The 25,580-nt window shown below is 45.9% G+C and overlaps 1 protein-coding gene across 4 annotated transcripts in view; it reads right to left on the bottom strand.

Moving 5' to 3' along the window:
* SLC2A5 (solute carrier family 2 (facilitated glucose/fructose transporter), member 5) overlaps positions 1–23,905 on the bottom strand; it is a 47,015-nt gene extending 23,110 nt beyond the window's left edge. Inside the window, exon 1 of one of the 4 annotated variants that reach the window (XM_027975571.3) lies at positions 23,569–23,905. In XM_027975571.3, the coding sequence (XP_027831372.2) occupies positions 23,569–23,622 (54 nt within the window). In that variant the 5' untranslated portion in view covers positions 23,623–23,905. 4 annotated transcript variants of the gene reach the window in all.
* Positions 23,906–25,580: the final 1,675 nt, after the last annotated feature.

Genomic DNA, 25,580 nt, shown 5'->3' with positions numbered 1-25,580 from the left:
ACAATTGATTGTGGTGGACTTCCCTGGTTGTCCAGTGGTTAAGAATCTGCCTGTCAATGCAGGGGACACAGGTTCGGTCCCTGGCCTGGGAAGATTTCACATGCTTCAGGGCAACTGAACCCACGTGCCACAGCTACTGAAGCCCGTGTGCCCGAGAGACTGTGCTCCGCAACGAGAAGCCCCTACAAAGAGAAGCCTGTGCATTGCAGCAAAGAGTAGCCTCACTTGCTGCAACTAGAGAAAAGCTCCAAGACCCAGCACAGCCAAAAAAAATTAAAAGTGGCTCAACACCCTCAAGACATGAGACGGGGCTGTTGTCCGAGCCCAGGGAGAGCTGTGATTTGTGCTTTAGAGAAAAGCTAGGGGTCACTTCCCTCATGCCCACAGTAAGCTGGCTTCTTGTTTTTCATGACGGTGAGAACATTTTGAGACTCTAGTAGGACAGCCACTCTCAGGGCAAGCCTTCTGAGAGGGTGTGATTCCAGGTCTCTGGGAAGAAGGCCCCACCCAAACCATCCCTCTTAGGAATTTGGCCCCGATTTCTTTTCTACCATCAGAGAGACACTCTTAGCCTAAGACTTTTGCTTGTCAGGCATCTCCAGTCAGAACAAAAATAGCCCAGGAAAATAAGAGTTCCTATGAATTATTAACACAGTAAGTCACTTTATCACACTATGGAATGAATCCAAAATTTCACAAACATTCCTTGGGGTCTGAGTGCTGAGGGGAGGAGAGACAGACAAACTGGAGGTGCCCTGTCTCTGTGGGAGTTCACAGCTGCCTTTCTTGCTGCTGGCTGTGTGGTCTTGGGCCAGCTCCTACACTTCTCTGTTCCTTCATCTGTAAAATGGGGATGATGATACTGCCATCCTCACAGGATGGATGTGGGGAATAAATGAGTTCATACATGTGAAACGCTCAGACCCACAGCTGACTTGTGGTACACACTACAAGCGTTACACATTACATCAGAGGTTTGCTATCAATATTAATTATTAACGATGCAAATCAGAGGGAAGTTACTTGCTCAATGACACTCAACTAGTTGGTGGTGGCGGCATGCCACAAAAACACTCTGCTTTCATCTTCCAAAGCATTCTGGCATTTTATTTTTATAATCCATTTTATTTTGTCTTTCAAGCCCAAGAATCTCTTTTTCCCCGTGGGAAGTCTTGAGGCACACCAAATTTGTGTCTTTTCTCTTTACAGGTGAGAAACCCAAAGGCCAGTCAGGTTGTGGTCACATGCACAGCCACCAGGGAGAAAGAGAGCTGGGCCCTTCCCACCAGTCCAGCAGCGCCCGCACCCCCACCCCGGTGGCAGCCCAGACTCTGTGGCCTCACTCACTGCCGCCCCCCCACTTCTCCTCAGCTCCTAAATGCCCTCTCAGCTTTGCTTTGTGACTTGCAGGTTCTTTTTCACAGCCACCACCGGCATAGTTCTGTTTTGATGTCCCCCAGCACCTATTTACCAAAGGAGTACGTCTGCCCTCAGGAGCCTGGAAGGGGAGCAGCATGCATCCCCCGGGATGGACCTGGAGGAGGCCTCCTTCCTGGGGGGATTGCAGGAGCAGGTGACTATGATCAGCCCTTATGTTTTTGTATGTAACCGTTTAATCACCTCCTTTCAAAATGCATCGTTCATGTTCAGGGACCACCACGTGGGGAATTTCTATTATTTTGCAGCCGCACCTGGGGACACAGTTGGGTGGCGCAGTACTCTCTGAAGAGTTGGCACAGAAAGGACCAGGGCTTCCCCTGATCCCCTAATCCCCAAGTTCTTGTTATCTCACAGTCTCTTCTGTGTAAAATAGAGGAGATAACCTTTGACCTAACATGGTCTTGTTACCGTGAGGTCCACAAGACAATCCCTGTGGAGTGACACACTGATTCCTAAAGCAGGAAATCTCATGGGCGAGGGTGAGACTGGCATCCGGTGAGTAGACACCAGAGATGATGCTAAGCAACCTACAACACCCAGGTCAGCCACCACAAACCCCCTCCCCGGCCCCACAGCAAAGAACCACCTAGCTCCGAATGTCAGTAGCGCCCTGCTTTAAAGGATGATCAAAAAATAATAACATGGGGACTTCCCTGGTGGGACAGTGGGTGGGAAACTGCCTATCAATGCAGAGGACATGGATTTGATCCCTAATCCGGGAAGATCCCCCATGACGAGGAGCAACTAAGCCTATGTGATGCAACTACTGAGCCCACGCACCACAATTCCTGAAGCCTGTGTGCCTAGAACCCGTGCTTCACAAGAGAAACCACTTCAAGGAGAAGCCTGTGCACCTCAACGAAGAGTAGCCCCTGCTCACTGCAACTAGACAGGGCCTGTGTGCAGCAACGAAGACCCAGTACAGCCAAAAATAAATTAATTTAAAGAATAATATGTATGGGGGATCTACTCGGTGCCCAGGAATTTACATGCATTATCTCATTGAGTTGTTTCAGCAGCCCTCTGTAGTGGCAAGGCTATCACTCCCATTTTATAGATGAGAAAACAGAGGCACAAAGTAGTTAAATAACTTGCCCAAGTTCCCACAGCTAGAATAGGCTGGAGCAGAAATGAATCTCAGGCATTTCTACCTTCCAAACCCGCTTTAATCTATTAACTTGAGAACATGTGTCCAACTTGCCCATGGCAAGGGTCTCATATTTATGAATAAATAGTAATTTGCACAGATATGTATCTACTCCCATCAATATAAGCAGACGCTGTTGCAATGAATAAAACGCAAACTTCTTAAAAGTGTCATTAATTTTATGTTACCTTTCTGTCCCTATGCATTTTCTTCAATTAAAAGTACAGAAAGAGACAATCAAAAATAACAATAGCAATTATACAGCAGCACACTTCGAGAGAAGTCCAGAAAAATCTTTTGTCTCTAAAGAAAGGGTAGGAAATCTCTGCTACCAAGCTGAGTTACATTCAAATCCTTCAACATCCTATCTTCTTTGCATACTGGCTTAGCTGATTTACCTGCTGAAAAGGTTAATGAAAATGTCCAGAAGACAAAATCAAATCAAAAAAATCTCTCAGGGGCCATGGGTAAGGATATTGTTGCTGATTTCAGAAGCCCTTCACCTAAACTTCTTAAGGAAGTTGTGCTAAATTAATCCTTTTGAGTCCCATCAATTCTGCTCTAACTACTTTGAAAAGCTGTTCCAGAAGAATGCTTCCCAAAGAACCTTTAAACCTAAAAGTCTCTAAATCTCTCCTCTCTCTAGTCCCTGTAAAGTCCAGCTGTTGGGTGAACTCTGAGGGGGAGGTCCCCCAGTGCACACGGCTTTGAAAAGCATCCCCCAGCAATGCTGAACAGGTCCTGTGATGGGGCTGCTCCTCACTGCCTCCCTGACAGCACACTTACCCCTTCCCTCTTGACTGGATCTTGCGGCTCCATCTTTGCCCTGGAAGTGCAGAGTTCTGCTTGTTTCCTTTCAGCCAAAATACCAAATGCACTGTATGGCGAGAGAAGACATTCTGGATGTACTTTGGCCGAGCCAGGTAACAGCCAATAGCATTTTTATGGGCAGTCTAAGGCAGAATAACCCTTTCGGGAACCCAGACGTTTGCCTTGTTTTCACTTCTTCTTTTGAAAGGAGCTGTCTGGGGTCTAGCTCAGCAAGTGGGCACCCCCCAGGGACTGTAGGCACCGTGCCTTCCTCATTGGGACAGTCTGCGGTATTTTCTTACAGTGAAAGTCAGACTCATGATGAGTGACTGGAAGGGTTATTTCTGTCACAAACACATGGGAAGCAACAGGTGCCACTGACCCTACAATACTCCAGGTAACACAGGGGCAAGAGATGGGGTCATTAGTGGCTTCTCAGAAGAGATCCCTGCCAGAAATCCTGCAGCCAAGTCTCTCTGCTGGAGACTCGGCTTTTGCCCAAATTACCATGCAACACTGTTCTCGGAAAGTTTCTTATTTTTCTTTTTAAGGAACTCAGGGTGGCCAAGGGATGCGATTTTCTGTGTAATCGTCACTATTGCAAAAGCAGTAAATATTTCAAATCCCTTTATCTGCAGGGCAGGGAAAGTGAGTCACAGCTGCTCGTCTGGGTCCTCACTCATGGCCAGGTCATTGTTGGCCTCCTGCGCTCAGCATGTGTTCAGCCATCATGGGGGCACACCAGGTTAAGCAGCCAAAATCCAGAGCAAAGCCTCATAACGTTTTCACCCTTACAGGGCATATTCCCTGTTTTATTTGCTGTGGCACAAACCCCACAGTTAATATAGGCACATGACCTGGTTTACCTTCAAGTAACAGTTAACTGGGGGCCCACTGTGTGTCAGGCACTGTTCTTAGCATCAGTGGCAAGCTGGGGAATTGTGCTCACATCCCTCTGTGTGGGAGGCTGCAGAGGAAAGTGACCATGTGTGTGTATGTGGTCCCTGCTTCCCCATTAACATCTGCGTGGGGTGTACTTGGGGGAAGTGGGGAGGTGGGCATTGACCATTTTCTCTCTCTAAGCTCACTTTTTGTGTTTTCCCTTCTGGGTCACAGCCCTAATACAATGATTTCCAACTCAGGTTTGGCAAGACCAGAGGTTTCCAATTATTTCAAAAGAGTTTTGAAAAGTTCTCCCAAGAAAATGCACTTTAGTTGGGGGCAGATGGGGAGGGGAGAGTGAAGAAAGGGGACAGGTTGGGGAAAACAAAAGCAATGTCAGAAGTTTGCCCTCATGGGTCATTGCCAGCCCCAGAAGAAATCAAGAGAACCACTTCTTGGCCCAAAGCTTCCACTCGGCCCCCTGCGGGCCGGCGGGGAGCTGACAACTGAGAGAGGGGACACAGACCTCTCCTCTTCCTGCGGCCCTGACCTCCCACCTGGAGTTGGGGTGGCGGGGGAGACGGCGGTACAGGCCTCGGATGGGGTGGGGTTGGGGGGCCTGCTCCGTAGGCCTCAGGCAGGCACCGCCGCGGCGGCGTCAGCAACGCCTCAGCGGCGGGAGCCCAGCTCACCAAGGCCTCAACGCCTCTCACCAATGCCTCAACGCTTCTCACCAACGTCTCAACGCCTCAACGGCGGCGTCACCAACGTCTCAACGCCTCAACGCTTCTCACCAACGTATCAACGCCTCAACGCCTCTCACCAAGGGCTCAACGCCTCAACAGTGGCGTCACCAACGCCTCAGCGGCGGGAGCCCAGTGCACCAACGCCTCAACTAGCGGGGAGAACGCGCTGGGAGGCCGCGGCGGGGTGGGGGGAGGGGGGGGGGGTGGGGGTGGGGGGGAGGGGGGGGGGGGGAGGGCCGCGGGTGTGCTGGGCACAGAACGCGGTCCCCTCCTTACCCTTGCCCGGGGATTCCCCCATCCCTGTCTGGAGCCTCTTCAGCCCAGGACCCTCAAGGGCATCTGGGATTGTCCCCGCTCAGGTCGTCTGTGTCTGTCCCCTGGCAGGTCCTTCCCGCCCCCCGCCCCGCCCCGGGCCCAGCAGCCTGGGATCCTCAGGACCCTTCAGGCCCGTGGGAGGAGGGTGGTCCTTTGGGCGTCCACGGATAATGGGGAATCAGAATGCGGACTGGCCCCCTGGTCCAAGGCGGGGACTGTCCCTGCTGTGTGGCCTGGGATGGCCCTGTGCAAGTGTCTGTGGTTTACTGAACTTTCCATGTTTATTTATTACCAGCGAGAGCTGAAAACCGGGATTGGGAGAAGGAGACGGAGGCGTGGGGTGGGGGTTGGGGGGGGATGGAGGGGTGGTGTCCGGGAGCTGGGAGGAGGGGAGTGTCTTTACATCACTGGCCCTTGCTCTCCCGCCCTGCTCTCCTCTCCTTCTGATCTAGGAAGGGAAACTACCGATTGAAATCCGATTTTGTCTTGGGGTTTAAAATGACAATAATAAACAACACTGACTAACCCAAGGACATTTTGCCTAATAGCACATAGCAGACCAAGGCGTGTCCTGGGAACACGTACTAATGTTTCCAAGAAACTGACCTGTGCTTGAAACTACCTTTGATGAAGAAGCCAAAGAATCATTTTTAAAGCAAAAAGGAGATAAATAAAAGAACCTATCGTATAGCACAGGAAGCTTGCAGCACTCTGTAACGACCTATATGGGAAAAGAATCTAAAAAAGATGGATATATGTATGTGATTCACTTTGCTTTTCAGCAGAAACTAAGACAACATTGTAAATCAACCACACTCCAATAAACATTAATTTTTAAAAATAAATAAAGTAAAAGGGAAAAGTGGCCAGACTCAAGCCCTTCCAGGTCTTTCCGGATTTTCTCTTCTCCACCTTCCATACAGTTTGATTCATTACAGGGAAATTATATTAGTATTTTATTCAGAAAAGGACCTCAAAACTAATTTTGGAGTCCTTTTCTCTAGATTAGGTACTCTCTAATCTCTCACAATGGAGAAAGTGTTTGCTAAGAATACTTGTTTGCCAAGAATTCTGACAAGAGAATTTGGGTCCCAGATCTCATTCCCACATCATTATTATTAACACATATTATTATTAAGCACCATTAATATAAAGTGTAAATATATCATGTGGCTAAAAATCTAGTGGGGAAGGCAGAATTTAGTCTGGTAAAACACTTGATGAATTTGTAACTATAAAAGAGCTCTAAAGAAAGGTTGGGGAGCTGGTCAGGGAAGTCTTCCCCAAAAAAGTGAGCTTGAGCTGAAGTGGGAAAGAAAGATGAATAGACCAGTGCTGAAGCTGAAGCACCAACATTTTGGCCACCTGATGTGAAGAGCCGACAAGTTGGAAAAGACCCTGATGCTGGGAAAGATTGAGGGGAGGAAAAGAAGGGGTGACAGAGGATGAGATGGTTGGATGGCATCACTGACTCAATGGATGTGAATTTGAGCAGGCTCTGGGAAATAATGGAGGACAGGAAAGCCTGGTGTGCTGCAGCCCATGAGGTCCCAAAGAGTTGGACACAACTTAGCAGCTGAACAGCAGCAAACCAAAGGGGGATGAGATGGCGATGGGGTGGTGGAGAGATCCTTCCAGATAAGGAACAGTAAATGCCAAGGCCCTGTGGTAGAAGAGAAATGGCAAGGTCAGTATAGCTGAAGAGCATCAGACAGGAAGAGTGAATGAAGAAGGAGGCTGGGGAAGTGGGTAGGGCCAGACTTAGAGCCCGGCTGAGAGAGCTTGGTTTTTGTTCTAGGAGAAGAGAAAAGGCATGAGAGGATGGAGGGTGATCAGAGCTGTGTTTTTAAAAGCTCACTGTGGCCGCCTAGAAGAGAAGCGATGTGGAGACAAGAGACCAGTGGACTTGGGGAAGAGAAGAGAGATTCATTCTTTGCTGTTGAACAGGCAAAAGATGGGCTTTCCCGGGTGGCAGCAGTGATCAAGAATCCACCTGCCAATGCAGGAGACACAAGAGACTCAGTTTCAATCCCTGGGTCAGGTAGATCCCCTGGAGGAGGAAATGGCAACCCACTCTGGTATTCTTGCCTGGAGAATTCCATGGACAGAGAAGTCTGGCAGGCTACAGTCCATAGGTCTGCAAAGAGTCAGACATGACTGAAGTGCACAGACACAGGCAGAGATGCCAGTTGCTTGAGTGTAGGGTGGCAGAGATTAGAGAAATACATGCATTTGAGAGAGATTTAGGATGGAAATTGACAAAACTTGATGACTGACACCAAAGGGAATTGAGAGGATCTTTGTATTACTGTTGTAATACAAACAAAAAATAAAAATGGTCTTTCTGAAAATGAAGCTTTTCAGAAATTAAAAAGAAAAAGTTTATATGCGAAAATGTAACCAAGATGTGAGATGTTGAATTAGCATCACGCAGCAGGGTGGCAAATCCCTGGGCTGTTCTTGAAACTGAACAGGACCCTGTGCAGCTCCTGGGCACAAAAGCCTTTCTGTGTACCCCATTTCTTGTTTGTAAGGAACAGACTCCAACCTCCATGACTTTCCCTGAGTCCCAAAGGGTAGAACTGAGCTGTTGCTAATCTGGGAAGGGAGGGAAAGTAGAGACAAGAGAAACAGCCAACAAATAACAATACAGCCTTGGGGTAGGGTCCTGGTTCTGCCTCAAGGGATACACATAATGATATCTTTAAACTCTTTGTAGAACCCAAACTCCACAACAAATGGAAGATGTCAGCATTCTTCATTCCAGAGAAGCTCTCTAGATTAAAGGAACCACAGAAACCCATCAGATTACCAGAGGACTAGTTTAAAGGAGTTTAGGCACACACTCTAATTTTATCAGCAATCCCCTCCTTGAACTATTGCTGTAAAGCTCATCATCCAGTGCTCTGGGGCTGAGACACAGTTTGTGAAGGGCAAGAGTCCTCTCTGTCCCTCTTTGCTTGGCAAAGCAATAAAGCTGTTGTTTTCTACTTCACTCAGAACTCTGTCTCTGAGATTCAGCACTAGTGCAGAGGCCGAGTTTTAGGCATCATTCTGAGATCAGATGATGATACCAGGGCTGCAGAACAGTGCTGATGTCATCTCTACTAGGAATGTTCTGGAGTATTTAAAGTTTTGTTGTGGGCCTTTATTGCAGAGACTGCTGTAGGTTCCCTAGTGAAAAGTGAACACTCAGTCGTGTCCGACGCTTTGCTAGCTATGGACTGTAGCCTGCCAGGCTCCTCTGTCCATGGGATTCTTCAGGCAAGAATATTTGAGGAGGTTGCAACACCTTCCTCCAAGGGATCTTCCCGATCCAGAAACTGAGCCCGTGTCTCTTAGGTTTGCTGCATTGGCAAGTGGATTCTTTACCACTAGGGCCACCTGGGAAGCCTATATATATGTGTGTGTATGTGTCAGCCACTCAGTTGTGAATAACTCTGCAACCCTGTGGACTGTAGCCCACCAGGCTCCTCTGTCCAAGGTATACTCCAGGCAAGAGTGCGGTAGTGGGTTGCCACATATATAAGCCTATATATATATATATATATGCCTATGTATACATATATATATAAGCTTATGTATACATATGTGTGAGTATAAACAAATGGGTTTTTGCTTTCAAGATGGCAAAGTAGAAGGACATGCGCTCATTTTCTCCTGTTGAGAACTCCAAAATTACAACTCGCTAATGAACAATCATCAACAGGAGAATGTCGAATCCCACCAAAAAAAGATACCCATGTCCAGGGGCAAAGAAGAGCCCCAGCAAGACAGTTCAGTTCAGTTCAGTCGCTCAGTCGTGTCTGACTCTTTGCGACCCCATGAATCGCAGCATGCCAGGCCTCCCTGTCCATCACCAACTGCCGGAGTTCACTCAGATTCACATCCATCGAGTCTGTGATGCCATCCAGCCATCTCATCCTTGGTCGTCCCTTACTCCTCCTGCCCCTAATCCCTCCCAGCATCAGAGTCTTTTCCAATGAGTCAACTCTTCACATGACTTTGCCAAAGTACTGGAGCTTCAGCTTTAGCATCATTCCTTCCAAAGAAATCCTGGCTGATCTCCTTCAGAATGGACTGGTTGGATCTCCTTGCAGTCCAAGGGACTCTCAAGAATCTTCTCCAACACCACAGTTCAAAAGCATCAATTCTTCAGTGCTCAGCCTTCTTCACAGTGCAATTCTCACATCCATACATGACCACAGGAAAAACCATAGCCTTGACTAGATGGACCTTAGTTGGCAAAGTAATGTCTCTGCTTTTGAATTTGCTCTCTAGGTTGGTCATAACTTTTCTTCCAAGGAGTAAGTGTCTTTTAATTTTGTGGCTGCAGTCATCATCTGCAGTGATTTTGGAGCCCCCAAAAATAAAGTCTGACACTGTTGACACTGTTTCCCCATCTATTTCCCATGAAGTGATGGGACCAGATGCCATGATCTTCGTTTTCTGAATGTTGAGCTTTAAGCCAACTTTTTCGCTCTCCTCTCACTTGCATCAAGAGGCTTTTTAGCTCCTCTTCACTTTCTGCCATAAGGATGGTGTCATCTGCATATCTGAGGTTATTGATATTTCTCCCGGCAATCTTGATGCCAGCTTGTGTTTCTTCCAGTCCAGCGTTTCTCATGATGTACTCTGCATAGAAGTTAAATAAGGAGGGTGACAATATACAGCCTTGACGTACTCCTTTTCCTATTTGGAACCAGTCTGTTGTTCCATGTCCAGTTCTAACTGTTGCTTCCTGACCTCCATACAGATTTCTCAAGAGGCAGGTTAGGTGGTCTGGTATACCCATCTCTTGAAGAATTTTCCACAGTTTATTGTGATCCACACGGTCAAAGGCTTTGGCATATTCATTAAAGCATAAATAGATGTTTTTCTGGAACTCTCTTGCTTTTTCCATGATCCAGAGGATGTTGGCAATTTGACCTCTGGTTCCTCTGCCTTTTCTAAAACCAGCTTGAACATCAGGGAGTTCACGGTTCACGTATTGCTGAAGTCTGGCTTGGAGAATTTTGAGCATTACTTTACTAGCATGTGAGATGAGTGCAGTTGGGTGGTAGTTTGAGCATTCTTTGGCATTGCCTTTCTTTGGGATTGGAATGAACACTGACCTTTTCCAGTCCTGTGGCCACTGCTGAGTTTTCCAAATTTGCTGGCATATTGAGTACAGCACTTTCACAGCATCATCTCTCAGAATTTGAAACAGCTCAACTGGAATTCCATCACCTCCACTAGCTTTGTTCGTAGTGATGCTTTCTAAGGCCCACTTGACTTCACATTCCAAGATGTCTGGCTCTAGATTAGTGATCACATCATCATGATTATCTAGGTCGTGAAGATCTTTTTTGTACAGTTCTGTGTATTCTTGCCACCTCTTCTTAATATCTTCTGCTTCTGTTAGGTCCAGACCATTTCTGTCCTTTATCGAGCGCATCTTTGCATGAAATGTTCCCTTGGTATCTCTAATTTTCTTGAGGAGATCTCTAGTATTTCCCATTCTGTTCTTTTCCTCTATTTCTTTGCATTGATCACTGAAGAAGGCTTTCTTATCTCTTCTTGCTATTCTTTGGAACTCTGCATTCAGATGCTTATATCGTTCCTTTTCTCCTTTGTTTTTCACCTCTCTTCTTTTCACAGCTATTTGTAAGGCCTCCCCAGACAGCCATTTTGCTTTTTTGCATTTCTTTTCCATGGGGATGGTCTTGATCCCTGTCTCCTGTACAATGTCACAAACCTCATTCCATAGTTCATCAGGCCCTCTATCTATCAGATCTAGGCTCTTAAATCTATTTCTGACTTCCACTGTATAATCATAAGGGATTTGATTTAGGTCATACCTGAATGGTCTAGCGGTTTTCCCTACATTCTTCAATTTGAGTCTGAATTTGGCAATAAGGAGTTCATGATCTGAGCCACCTCCTGGTCTTGTTTTCGTTGACTGTATAGAGCTTCTCCATCTTTGGCTGCAAAGAATATAATCAATCTGATTTCGGTGTTGACCATCTGGTGATGTCTATGTGTAGAGTCTTCTCTTGTGTTGTTGGAAGAGGGTGTTTGCTATGACCAGTGCGTTTTCTTGGCAAAACTCTATTAGTCTTTGCCCCGCTTCATTCCACATTCCAAGGCCAAATTTGCCTGTTACTCCAGGTGTTTCTTGACTTCCTACTTTTGCATTCCAGTTCCCTATAATGAAAAGGACATCTTTTTTGGGTGTTAGTTCTAAAAGGTCTTGTAGGTCTTCATAAAACTGTTCAACTTCAGTTTCTTCAGCGTTACTGGTTGGGGCATAGACTTGGATTACTGTGATATTGAAAGGTTTGCCTTGGAAATGAACAGAGATCATTCTGTCGTTTTAGAGATTGCATCCAAGTACGGCATTTCGGACTGTTTTGTTGACCATGATGGCTACTCCATTTCTTCTGAGGGATTCCTGCCCTCAGTAGTAGATATAATGGTCATCTGAGTTAAATTCACCCATTCCAGTCCATTTTAGTTCGCTGATTCCTAGAATGTCAACGTTCACCCTTGCCATCTCTTGTTTGACCACTTCCAATTTGCCTTGATTCGTGGACCTGACATTCCAGGTTGCTATGCAATATTGCCCTTACAGCATCGACAGTAGGAGGGGTGAAATCACATTTAGAATCAGATTCCATACCCCCCAGAGACACTCTGAAAGTGACAGTTGCTCAGTCGTGTCTGACTCTTTGCAACCACATGGTCTATATGGTCCATGGAATTCTCAAGGCCAGAATACTGGAATGGGTAGCCTTTCCCTTCTCCAGGGGATCTTCCCAACTCTGGGATTGAACCCAGGTCTCCCACGACTTTCCTGGTGGCTCAGACGGTAAAGCGTCTGTCTACAATGCAGGAGACCTGGGTTCGAGCCCTGGGTTGGGAAGATCCCCGGGAGAAGGAAATGGCAATCCACTCCAGTACTATTGCCTGGAAAATCCCATGGACAGAGGAGCCTGGCAGGCTGTAGTCTATGTGGTCGCAAAGAGTCGGACACGACTGAGCGACTTCACTTCACTTCACTCCCACGTTGCAGGCAGATTCATTCCCAGCTGAGCCATCAGGGAAGCCCAAGAATACCGGAGTGGGTAACCTATCCCTTCTCCAGTGGATCTTCCCAACCCAGGAATCGTAACAATGTCTCCTGCATTGCAGGTGCGTTCTTTAGCAACTGAGCTATGAGGGAAGCTCAGATGCTAGCAGGGCTCAAACAAAATCTTGTGCGCACCAGGATCCAGAGACCCCCCCAAGACTGAGCCAGACCTGCCTTTGAGTGAGTGTCTCCTGTGAAGGTATGGCTCAGCAGTGGCCTGCCACAGGGGCAGGGGCTCTGGGTGCAGCAGACCTCGGTGTGGCATACGTCCTCTTGGAGGAGGCCGCCATTAACCCCACCAGAGAGCCGCTGAGCAGACGAACTTACACAGGACTAGGGAAACAGACTCCTGTGTCTCGTGCACACCAGGACCCAGGAGAAAGGAGCAGCGACCCCACCGAAGACCAACCCAGACTTGCCTGTGAGTGTCCAGGGGTCTTCGGCGAAGCCATGGGTCAGCGGTGGCCTGCTGCGGGGTCGGGCACCGAGTGCAGCAGAGTGTGGGGAGGACCTTGTGACGGAGGTCACCGTTATCTTCATCATCTCCACCATAAATGGGTCTCAGGTTAAACAACAGGGACGGAACACAGCCCCACCCAGCAACAGACAGTTGAATTAAAGATTTACTGAGCACAGCCTTGCCCATCAGAACAAGACCCAGATTCCCCAGCAGTCAAGTCTCTCCTGTCAGGAAGCTTCCATAAGCCTCTTATCCTTATCTGTCAGAGGGCAGATAGAATGTAAACCACAATAACAGAAAACTAATCAAACTGATCACATGGACCACAGCCTTGTTTAACTCACTGAAACTATGAGCCATGCCTTGTATGCCCACACAAGACTGATGGGTCATTGGAGAGTTCTGACAAAACTTGGCCCACTGGAGAAGGGAATGGCAAACCAATTTAGTAATCTTGCCTTGAGAACCCCATGAACAGTATGAAAAGGCAAAAGATATGCACTGAAAAATGAACTTCCCAGGTCAGTAGGTGCCCAACATGTTACTGGAGAAGAGTGGAGAAATAATTCCAGAAAGAATGAAGAAACAGAGCCAAAGCATAAACAACTCCCAGCTGTGTATGTGACTGGTGGTGGAAATGCAGTCCAATGCTATGAAGAACAATACTGCATCAGTTCAGTTCAGTCGCTCAGTCGTGTCTGACTCTTTGCAACCCCATGAATCGCAGCACGCCAGGCCTCCTTGTCCATCATCAACTCCCTGAGTTCACTCAAACTCATGTCCATCGAGTCAGTGATGCCATCCAGCCATCTCATCCTCTGTCGTCCCCTTTTCCTCCTGCCCCCAATCCCTCCCAGCATCAGAGTCTTTTCCAATGAGTCTTTTCCTTTTCGAATGAGGTGGCCAAAGTACTGGAGTTTCAGCTTTAGCATCACTCCTTCCAAAGAACACCCAGGGCTGATCTCCTTTAGAACATTGCATAAGAACCTGGAATGTTATGTTCATGAATCAAGGCAAATTGGAAGTGGGAAAACAGGAGATGGCAAGAGTGAACATCGACATTTTAGGAAGCAGTGAACTAAAATGGACTGGAAAGGGCGAATTTGATTCACATGACCATTATATCTGAATTATAATTATTCATTATATCTGAATATACTGTGGGCAAGAATCCCTTAGAAGAAATGGAGTAGTCCTCATAGTCAACAAAAGAGTCTGAAGTCCAGTACTTGGATGCAATCTCAAAAACGACAGAATGATCTCTGTTTTTTCCAAGGCAAACCACTCAATATCACAGTAATCCAAGTCTATGCCCCAACTAGTAATGCTGAAGAAGCTGAAGTTGAACAATTTTATGAAGACCTACAAGACCTTTTAGAACTAACACCCAAAAAGATGTCCTTTTCATTATAAGGGGACTGGAATGCAAAAATAGGAAGTCAAGAGACACCTGGAGTAACAGGCAAGTTTGGCCTTGGAATACAGAGTGAAGCAGGGCAAAGGCTAACAGAGTTTTCAAAGAGACGCATTGGTCATAGCAAACATTCTCTTCCAACAACACAAGAGACTAATCTGCACATGGACATCACCAGTTGGTTAATACCAACATCAGATTGAGTATATTCTTTGCAGCTGAAGATGGAGAAGCTCTATACAGTCAGCAAAAATAAGACTGGGAGCAGACTGTGGCTCAGATCATGAACACCTTATTGCAAAATTCAGACTTAAATTGAAGAAACTAGGGAAAACTACTAGACCATTCAGGTATGACCTAAATCAAATCCCTCACGATTGAACAGTGGAAGTGACAAATATATTCAAAGGATTAGATCTGATAGAGTACCTGAAGAACTATGGACAGAGGTTTGTGACAAGTACAGGAGGCAATGATCAAGACCATCCCCAAGAAAAAGAAATGCAAAAAGGCAAAATGGCTGTCTGCAGAGGAGAAAGAAGAGAAGCTAAAGGCAAAGGAGAAAAGGAGATATACCCATGTGAATGCAGAGTTCCAAAAGAATAGCAAGGAGAGATAAGGAAGCCTTCCTCAGTGATCAATGCAAAGAAATAGAGGAAAACAGTAGAATGGGAAAGACTAGAGATCTCTTCAAGAAAATTATAGATACCAAGGGAACATTTCATGCAAAGATGGGCACAAGAAAGGACAGAAATGGTATGGACCTAACAACAGCAGAAGATATTAAGAAGAGGTGGCAAGAATACACAGAAGAACTATAGAAAAAATATCTTCATGACCCAGATAACCACGATGGTGTGATCACTGACCTAAAGCCAGACATCCTGAAGTCAAGTGGGCCTTAGGAAGCATCACTACGTACAAAGCTAGTGGAGGTGATGGAATTCCAGTTGAGCTATTTCAAACCCTAAAAGATGATGCTGTGAAAGTGCTGCACTCAATATGCCAGCAAATTTGAAAATTCAGCAGTGGCCACAGGACTGGAAAAGGTCAGTGTTCATTCCAATCCCAAAGAAAGGCAATGCCAAAGAATGTTCAAACTACCATACAACTGCACTCATCTCATACACTAGCAAAGTAATGCTCAAAATTCTCCAAGCCAGGCTTCAACAGTACATGAACTGTGAACTTCCAGATGTTCATGCTGGATTTAGAACAGGCACAGAAACCAGAGATCAAATTGCCAACATCCATTGGATCATAGAAAAAGAAAACATAAGAGATTTCCAGAAAAACATCTACTTCTTCATCAATGACTACACCAAAGCCTTTGACTGTGTGGATCACAACAAACTGGAAAATTCTTCAAGAGATGGGAATACCAGACCACCTTACCTACCTCTTGAGAAATCTTTATGCAGGTCAAGAAGCAACAGTTAGAATTGGACATGGTTCCAAACATGGTTCCAAACAACGGACTGGTTCCAAATTGGGAAAGAAGTACTTCAAGGCTGTATATTGTCACCCTGGTTATTTAACTTATAGGCAGAGTACATCATGCAAAACGGATGTGCTGGCTGGATGAAGGCTGGATGAGGCACAGGCTGGAATGAAGATTGCTGGGAGAAATATCAATAACTTCAGATATGCAGATGACACTACCCTTATGGCAGAAAGTGAAGGGGAACTAAAAAGACTCTTGCTGAAAGTGAAAGAGGAGAGTGAAAAAGCTGGTTTAAAACTCAACATTCAAAAAATGAAAATCATGGCATCTGGTCCCATCACTTCATGGCAAATAGATGAGGAAACAATGGAAACAGTGAGAGACTTTATTTTGGGGGGCTCCAAAATCCCTGCAGATGGTGACTGCAGGCATGAAACTAAAAGATGCTTACTGCTTGGAAGAAAAGCTATGACCAACCTAGACAGCATATTAAAAAGCAGAGACATTACTTTGCCAGCAAAGGTCCATATAGTCAAAGCTATGGTTTTTCCAGTAGTCATGTATGGATGTGAGTTGGACTATAAGGAAAGCTGAGTGCCAAAGAATTGATGCTTTTGAACTGTGGTGTTGGAGAAGACTCTTGAGAGTCCCTGGGACTTCAAGGAGATCAAACCAGTCCATCCTAAAGGAAAGCAGTCCTAAACATTCATTGGAAGAACTGATGCTGAAGCTGAAATTCCAATACTTTGGCCACCTGATATGAAGAACTGACTCATTGGAAAAGACCCTAATGCTGGAAAAGATGGAAGGCAGGAGGAGAAGGGGATGACAGAGGATGAGATGGTTGCATGGCATCACTGATTTGATGGACATGAGTTTGAGCAAGCTCCAGGAGTTGGTGATGGACAGGGAGCCTGGCATGCTAGAGTCCATGGGGTTGCAGAGTTGGACACCACTGAGTGACTGAACTGAACTGATATATTGGTTTGTTTGCTTTAATTGATTACAGTCAAAATCAGATGTTTGACTTTTTGACTGAGCTGTGCAGCTTGTGGAATTTTCTTTCTCCAACTAGGGGGTTGGACACAGGTCCCAGATAGTGAAAGCATCGAGTCCTAAGCACTGGACCACCATGGATTTTCAATCAGATTTTAAATTGTGATGAAACAGCTCTCTACTAGAAGCAAACCACATTTTAAAGGAGCAAGCAAGCACCCTGTGGCCTGCTGGGTACAAACAACAGTAAAGATTTACTCAGGCCGTTGTCTTTTAGACTGCATTTGCTTTTGTTTGTGTTCAGAGGTTAAAATTGCTGGCGGTCCGCCTCAACCCTGTTTTCCTCTTAAGCTCTGTACTTTATTTGTATGCTATGTTATAGAATGGGGGTTTCCTTAGGAACCTGTATATCGCATTAGAGTGCCTGCACATGTCTCGGAGGACACAACGCGAGGCTCTACCAAGGTGTGTGTGCACTGTTTGATTGGGAGGAGGGGCAGGAAGGCAGGAAACAGCTCTGGGTCATCCCCATTCCAGGCCTAGATAAGGAAGGAGTAATTAACAGGTCCCGGCTTGCACCCAGCCCTCCACACAGGCAGCACTCCTGGTGCAGGGGTCTGAGAGGTGGACACAAGACTTCCCAAGCCTGGTGCGCAGTGGGGTCAACTGCACCTTGCCCAGGCCTGCTGGGTTCTGGCCATTGGAACCCAACTCTGCAACGTGGGTGGAAGGAGGAGAGAGAGAACATGCCAGATCCAAGCTTTCTCGCTCTGCAGGTCAGACTCTGCCATCATTGAATCAGGCCCATGATACATTGAATCAGGCCCAAGATTTTATCAGATGCCTCCAAGGCAGAAAGGCTGCCAATCATGCTGACACACCTGGTGAGTAAGCTTCAGAGACATTACAAGGTTCCTAAGTTTTCTTTCCAAGAACAGAATTTGACCTCACCTATTAAGGTGCCCATGCACTAAAGGGCGTGACCCTCGGGAATCACGGAGAAGATGGGTGAAAGACAGGGGATCACGAGGCTTCTCAGGGACATGAGTGTCTTCTGTTGGTTACACGTTACCCTGGGTAGACAACTCTTATTTTTCGTGTTAAAAATAAAAACAAAACAGCAAACATATAATAAAATTGACCATTTTTAGGTGTACGGTTCAGTTGCTGCTGCTGCTGCTAAGTCGCTTCAGTTGTGTCCGACTCTGTGTGACCCCATATACACCAGTGCACAAGGCGACCCGGCCTTGGGATTCTCCAGGCAAGAACACTGGAGTGGGTAGTGCTAAGTATATTCACTGTTGTACAACCAACTTCCAGCACTTTCTCATCTTGCAAACTAAAGCTCTATATCCAACAAACACTAATATTCCCCAGCTCTGGCAACCTCCATTCTACTTTTTGTTTCTGTGAACCTGACTGCTTTAGCTGTTTCATATAAGTGGAATCTTGGAGGATTTGTCTTATTTCACTTAGTATAATGTCTTCAAGGTTCATCTGCGTGTGGGCAAGGATGCAGAGAAATTGGAACCGTTGTAGGCTGCCCGCGGGAATGTAAAATGGGGCAATTGCTGTTGGAAAACAGTTTGGTGGTTTCTTAAGAAGTTAAAAATAGAATTACCTTATGACTCAGCAATTCTACTCCTAAATATATTCTAATTCTAAAAGAATTTAAAAAAAAACACCTGGCATTCAAACCGAGATATGAATATGCATATTCATAATAACGCTATTTACTACAACCAGAAGGTGGAAACAGCCCACACTTCCACCAATGGATGATTGAATAAACAGATTGTGGTATACACACACAATGGATCATGCAGCTATAAAAAGAAATGAAGTACTGACACAAGCTACATTAGCCTCGAAAGCATTATGCTAGGTGAGAGAAGCCAGGCACAAAAATGTCACATGTTGTAGGATTCTACTTATACTGGAAATTCAGAAAAGGTAAATCCATAGAGACAGAGAGCAGATGGGTGGTCGCCAGGGGCTGGGGGGAGAGAAGAAGGAGGAATGACTGCTTAATAGGTGTGAGTTTTCCTTTGAGGGTGATGAAAATGCTTTGGAACTAGATAGAGTGGTCATTATACAACATTGTGAAGGTACTAAACGCAACTAAATTGTACACTTTAAAAGGTTAATTTTATGTGAATTTCTCCTTAAAACAAAACAAGGGAATAGGGCTTCCCTGGTGGTTCAGTGGTAAAGAATCCACTTGCCAGTGCAGGAGACAAGGGTTCTCTCCCTGATCCGAGAAGATCCCACATGCTTCGGGGCAACTGAGCCCACGTGCCACAGCTACTGAGCCTCTGCTCTAGAGCCCAGGAGCCACAACTGCTGAAGCCCAGACACCCTGCAGCCCATGCCCCACAACAAGAGAAGCCACCGCAATGAGGATCCTGCATGTCACAACTAGAGAGTAACCCCTGCTCACCACAGCTAGAGAAAAGCCCTCCAGGCGACAAAGACCCGGCACAGCCAAAAGTGAGTAAATATACAAAATTTTTAAAAATAAAATGAAAAGCAAGGGAATAAATGCTGAAATTCTCTAGAATGGTATGCCACTGCCCATCTCTGACTCTATAGTTTTCACCTCATATTAATAGTGTTAAAGGATAATTTTCAGGGACTTCCCTGGCCGTACAGTGGTTAAGATTCTGCACTTTCACTGCAGGGGGCAAGGGTTTGATCCCAGGGTGGGGAACAAAGATCCTGCATGCTGTGCAGCCAAAAAAAAAAAGGAAACTTTTCAAAAAAAGTGAAAATTATGACTTTTTCCTTCCAGTTATTGAGACGTAGTTGACATACAGACAGCACTGCTTACGGTGTACAGCATAACGATCTGACTTACATACATCATGAAACAATTATCACAATAAGTTTAGTGAACATCCATCATCTCATACAGACACAAAATGAAAGAAAAAAAATTTTTTTCCTTATGATAAGAATGGTTAGGATTTACTCAATTCCCAATCTTCATGTGTAACATACAGCGTTGTTAATTTTATTTAGCTTGCTGTACTTTATACCCCTAGCACTTATTTCTTTTGAAACTGGGAGTTTGCACCTTTGGTCACTTTCATCCAATTCCTCTTTTCCAGCCTCTGGCAGCCACTCATCCAATCTCTTTCCCCATGAGTTTGTTTTTGAAGTGTAATTGAACTACAGCATTGTGTTTGTTCCTGGTGCATAACCCAGTGACTCGCTATTGCTATACTTTTCAAAATGATCTAGTTACAGTATGTCACCCTACAAAGACATTACATAGTTATGGACTCTGCTCTCCACATTGCACCTTCCATGCCTGTGATTCATTTTTTACCTCTTACTGTCCCTCACCTGTTCCTCCTTCCTCTCACCTTTTACCCCCTCGGGCGACTGCCTGTTTGTTCTCTGTATCTATGACTCTGATTCTCTTTTCTTATGTTTCTTCATTTGTTTCATCTTCTAGATTCCACGGGTAAGTGAAAGCATAACAGAATTTGTCTTTCTCTGTCTGACTTGTTTCACTTAGGATTAAGTCAATTTTAATTTCACGGTATTATCGTCTAGTTCTATCGGCAGGATTCCATTCTCTCTTATGGCTAAGAAGTATTCCAGTGTGTGTGTGTATGTGTGTTTGTGTGTGTGTGTGTATACCACTGCTTCTTTTTGGCCATGCTATACGGCTTGCAGGATCTTAGTTTCCTGGTCAAGAATTGAACCCAAACCCTTGGCGGTAAAAGTGCGGAGTCTTAGCCACTGCAACACCAGTGAATTCCTACCACTTCTTCATCTATTCCTTTATCAGTGGACACTTGGGTTGCTTCCGTATAGTGGCTATTGTAAATAATGCGGCAGTGAACATGTTGTTGTTGTTTAGCTGCTAAGTTGTGTCTGACTCTTTTGTGACCCTATGTACTGTAGCCTGCCAGGCTCCTCTCTGTCCATGGGATTTCCCAAGGCAAGAATACTGGAGTGGGTGGCCATTTCCATCTCCAGGGGATCTTCCTGGACCAGAGATTGAACACCCGTCTCTTGTATTGGCAGGCAGATTCCTTACCACCAAGCCATCAGGAAATCCCACAGTGAACACAGGGATTCATTTATGTTTTCAAATTAGTGTTTTCATTTTTGTTGGATAAATACCCAGGAGTAGAATTGCTGGATTATACGGTAGTGCTGTTTTTAATTTTTCAAGGCACTTCCATACTGTTTCCCATAATGTTGCAGTGAAAAGAAAAAAGAGGAATGAGTTTTTTCTTTCCCATCCCTGAGAACAAAGAAGATAAAGAGAACAGTGAGCAGGCCCGAACATTCCTAGTTTTTTTACTTTAACTGCTCCAAGCTCTGCATGTCTGTAACTGAGTTTGCTTTTTCTGCCCCCGACTCTGTAGGAGCTACATTTCACAGCTATTATCTCCTCCCTTTGTAGTTCTTTTCTACATACCATAAAGAAGGCTCCAGAGCCACCAAACTGCCAGACTTAATTACTGGGTTACTGACAGCCCAAGACTGCTTTTTAAACAATGGAAGAGGAAGGAGACAAGATCTTAAAACCTTTGTTCCTCATCGCCGACCCCTGACTGTGAGCCCTCATCTTGTATAAGCCCCTAGACTCCTCATGGTGGGGGGCACAGTTCTTGAGGCATGGGCCCACTGGGTCCCCCTCTCTGCCAACTGAGAATGAAAGTCACCTTTTTATTTCCCCCACACTCTGTATTATTTTTATTCGGCTTCGATCTGCAGAGAAAGCCAAGATTTCAGCCAGCAACAATTGTTGTACCAATTTACATTCCCACCAACAGAGCAAGGGTTCCCTTCTCCCTGCATCCACATCAACACTTCTTTGTTGTCTTTTTGCTAATAGCTGCTCAGAGAAGTATAAGGTGATATCTCATGGTGGCTTTGACTTGAATTTCCTTGATGATTAGCAACCTTGAATATCTTTTCATGTGTCTGTTGGTCATCTGTATGTCTTGGAAAATGTCTATTCAGATCCTCTGCCCATTTGAAAATTTGGTATTGGAATTTTTTTTTGTTTTGGATGTTGAACTGTGTGAGTTCCAGCATCAGGCACCTACAACTCGCAGAACTGTAAGCTCAAAGGTAGTACAGGGGTAGAGCCTTGTGCCAACAGGAAGTGCACTGTGAGCAACGCACGACTTTACACTGAAGCACATGCTTTTTCCTACAGTTGTTTGAAATCAACCTTGGTGGGAGCATCACAGACAACAGTGTGAAGTGAAGACATATCCTGCCATATCACTAAACAAGAAATGTCACAGCCATCAGCGATTTCTGGCCTCCAAATGTGAATGAGGGCTCCATGGATGCTGCCACACCCCACAGTGATTGCTGAGGAGCTGGGGGAATGCAAGAAGCAGCCATCTGCCACATCCTCACTCCTTAAGGTGAACAAGGAAATAGGATTTGGCCCCAGATAGCTGAGGTGCATATGAAAGGAACAAATTCAGTGAGCTCAGAGGCTTGCAGCTTCCAGTATATAGAACGCCAAACTCCTTAACTTAATATCTGATCTTCGATGTTCAGATTGGCTGCTCCCTTTGTTACAAACTTGTTTGTAGCCTGACTTCCCCTCCTGCGTCCTTGGAGCAGTTTTCTCAGAGCTACTGAGATGCTGTCTCCCAGGCTCGGAGCCCTAAACATTTTCACCAAATAAAATAACTCTCTACTTTCAGGTTGTGAGTGTAGTTTTTAGTCGACATCAGCAAAGTCTCTAAATCAGTGCCACCTTCGCCTCCAGTTGGTCTGTGACTGGGTAATTTAGGGCATCCCCCAGAATCTGGTGCCACATGGGGTCCCAGGACCAGATAACAGGTGTTTACATTTCCAACTGTTGCAGCGAAAAGGGAAAAAGAGGAATGAGTTTTTTTCTTTCCCATTCCTGAGAACAAAGAAGGTCAAGACAATGGTAAGCAGGCCTGAACATTCCTAGTTTTTTTACTTTAACTGCTCCTAACTCTGCATGTCTGTAACGAAGTTTGCTTTTCTGCTCCCTAACTCTGCAGGAGTTACATTTCACACCTATTATCCTTTGACTTTATGCTAAATACACCCTGTATCTGGTGTTTACCCTTAAAACACCCTTCCCCTGGTAGGTACACATCAGAAGGAAGGCCGCAGAGCCACCAAACTGCCAGACTCAGTCACTGGGTTACTGGCGCCAGCCCACGACTGTCTTGGAAACAATGCAAGAGAAAGCAATCAAGATCCTAACACCTTTGTTCCTCATCACGGACTCCTGACTGCAAGCTCTCATCTTATATAAACCTCTAGACTCCTCAAGCAGGGGGCACAGTTTTTGAGGCATGAACCTGTGTTCCCCTCTCCGCTGGCTGAGAATTAAAGCCTTTCTATTTCCTCCAGACTCTGTCTCCATATTTTTCATTCGGCTTCAGGGGGGAGAGAAAGCCAAGATTTTGTCCAGCAACACAACTAGGATCTTGAGGAGCATATTATGGAAGCCAGCAGCCCAGTGGGTGCTGCCTAGCCACTTAAGTCCCCCTGGAAGCCAAACTCTGCAAGCATCTGACCATGCTCTTGAAGACCCTGCAACCAGAGTTCCTCTAGGTCTCCCAGGTCTGTGGACTGGCAGCAGCCATCTCACCTGGGAGCTTGTGAGAAGTTCCCAGACCTGCTCAAATCAGAACCTGCATTTTAACCAGAAGCCCAGGTGGTCCTGGCTCTCAGGAAAGTCAGAAGCACCCCTCCGTGCTTTGCCTGAAAGCGACTCTCCCCAGACACCCAGCCCCGAATTCTCCCAGCTCTGTGCCCGGCCAGGGCAGGCTTACCCCCAGGGCTGACACAGTATCCCCAGTGCTCTCGTCGTCACTCATGTCTCTCATCTCAGCGATGGTTGGTTCACTTCGGATGGCACCTGCCCTCCGACTCTCCACAATGCTTTCAGCCTGCTTTTCCTGCCGGGGTGGTGGGGCTGAAGACAAGGACAAGACAAAGGCTGGCCGCTGGTATTTAAGGAGTTCTCCCGGGTGCAACAGGTCCAGGCAAATCCAGGGATTTGCTGTGTTCCAGGGAGAAGAAAAGCTGCAGAAGGATTAGAAGAAGGGAAAGTCTGCTCTCATCTCGTCATAATGGTCATGAGAAATTCCCCAAACACTTGTTAAACAGGGACTGCTCAGCAGGGGTGAGTGTGAGATTGTTGCATCTGGAGCTGGGCCTGGGGCACTGGAAGGAGGGGAGGATCCAGCTGTGGGGGTGTGGCAGGAAGTAGTAGGATCTTCTGTGGCACTTAGGTACTCAGGGAACACAGACAAGCTAACTGATCACAGTGATGGGAGGGAGGGGGCTTGCAGAGCATTCCTTGGGCTCAGTCATTGTACTAAGCACTGGGTCTCACGTTAATTTCGTGATTCTCTCCTTTTTTGATGAAATTGAGATACAGAGAGGTCATGATTGTTTGCCTAGAGTCACAGGATTAGGAATGGTAGAGTCTTGTTTGACACAGTTTCTCTCCTTTCGGTGCTTCATTGTTCACACCTGTCTCTCTCCTGACCCCTTTCCTTGCACCAAGGCTTGCCTGCCAAGATGCGGCTGGGTGAAGACATGACTGGCCTCATCAGTATTGCTTTACTATGCCCAGGAGACTGGCCCAGAAAGATATAAGTTGCAGGAGTCAACTGGGGAAAAAAAAAAAAAAGCTCAACATAAGAGCTGTAAGTTGAATTTTACTCAGTTATCATACTGAGGACTATAGCCTGGGAGACAGTCTCTCAGCTAGCTCTGAGAAACTACCAGAGTTTAGAGTAGGAGGAGAATGTATATGAAAATTTTTGACTGGGAAATACATGTAGTCAAGCCTTGCTGTTGTTGTTTAGTTGCTAAATCATGCCTGACTCTTTTGCAACCCCTTGAACTGTAGCCTGCCAGGCTCCTCTGTCAATGGGATTCCCCAGGCAAGAATACTTGAGTGGGTGGCTATTTCCTTCTCCAGGGGATCTTCCCAATCCAGGGACTGAACCCGCAGCTTCCATATTGGCAGGAAAATTCTTTTACCACTGAGCCACCAGGGAAGCCTACATCTTGGTAAAAGATGATTGCCAATCCCAAGAACCAGATATCTCTGGTTAATGATTTTAGTACTTTGTTCTACATGGGAAGTGCAGAAAATCTGGGCTCATCAAAATTCTTCCCTAGATATGCATCTCAACTGTCTAGAGGCCCATGTGTCCAGAACACAGGCTGCTTCATCCTGAATTCCTTTCAGGGTGTGCTGTCGGTCAGGGGCTAATGACTTGTAGAACTGGATGAGTGGGCAACATTTTTTCATTTCCACAAGTAACATCTAGTTCCCTCCAGGAACTTTCAAGAAATGCTAAACATTCTTTAACAGAAAGCATCATGACAGTTTACACCCAGAACTCTGAGAGTTCCTTACCTTCAGAGCCTTACCTCACTATACCCTCTAATCCCAAACTGTGATATCATAATCCTTGCCCAATCCCAAGCACATTAAAAGACCCACTTCAAATCACACTTCAAATATGTGCAACTTCCAGAGGTTAAGACTCTGCCTTTCAATGCAGGGGTGGTGGGTTTGATTCCTGCTTAGGGAACTAAGGTCTCAAATGCCCCTGTGTGCAGTCAGAATTTTTAAAAAGTGCCACTGGTTGTCCAGTGGTTAGGGTTCCATGCTTCCAGGTCAGGGGGCACAAGTTTGATTCCTGGTGAGGGAACTAAGATCTCATAAGCTGGGCTGTGCAGCCAAAAAATAAAAATGTCACTAAATATCCCACTAAATGTCCCTCCGACTCTGTGAAGTGAACATCTCTCATTTATGTCCAAC

The sequence above is a fragment of the Ovis aries genome, chromosome 12 (assembly GCF_016772045.2).
Source record: "Ovis aries strain OAR_USU_Benz2616 breed Rambouillet chromosome 12, ARS-UI_Ramb_v3.0, whole genome shotgun sequence".
Taxonomy (NCBI): Eukaryota; Metazoa; Chordata; class Mammalia; order Artiodactyla; family Bovidae; genus Ovis; species Ovis aries.
This window is presented reverse-complemented; position numbering and strand designations above follow the sequence as displayed.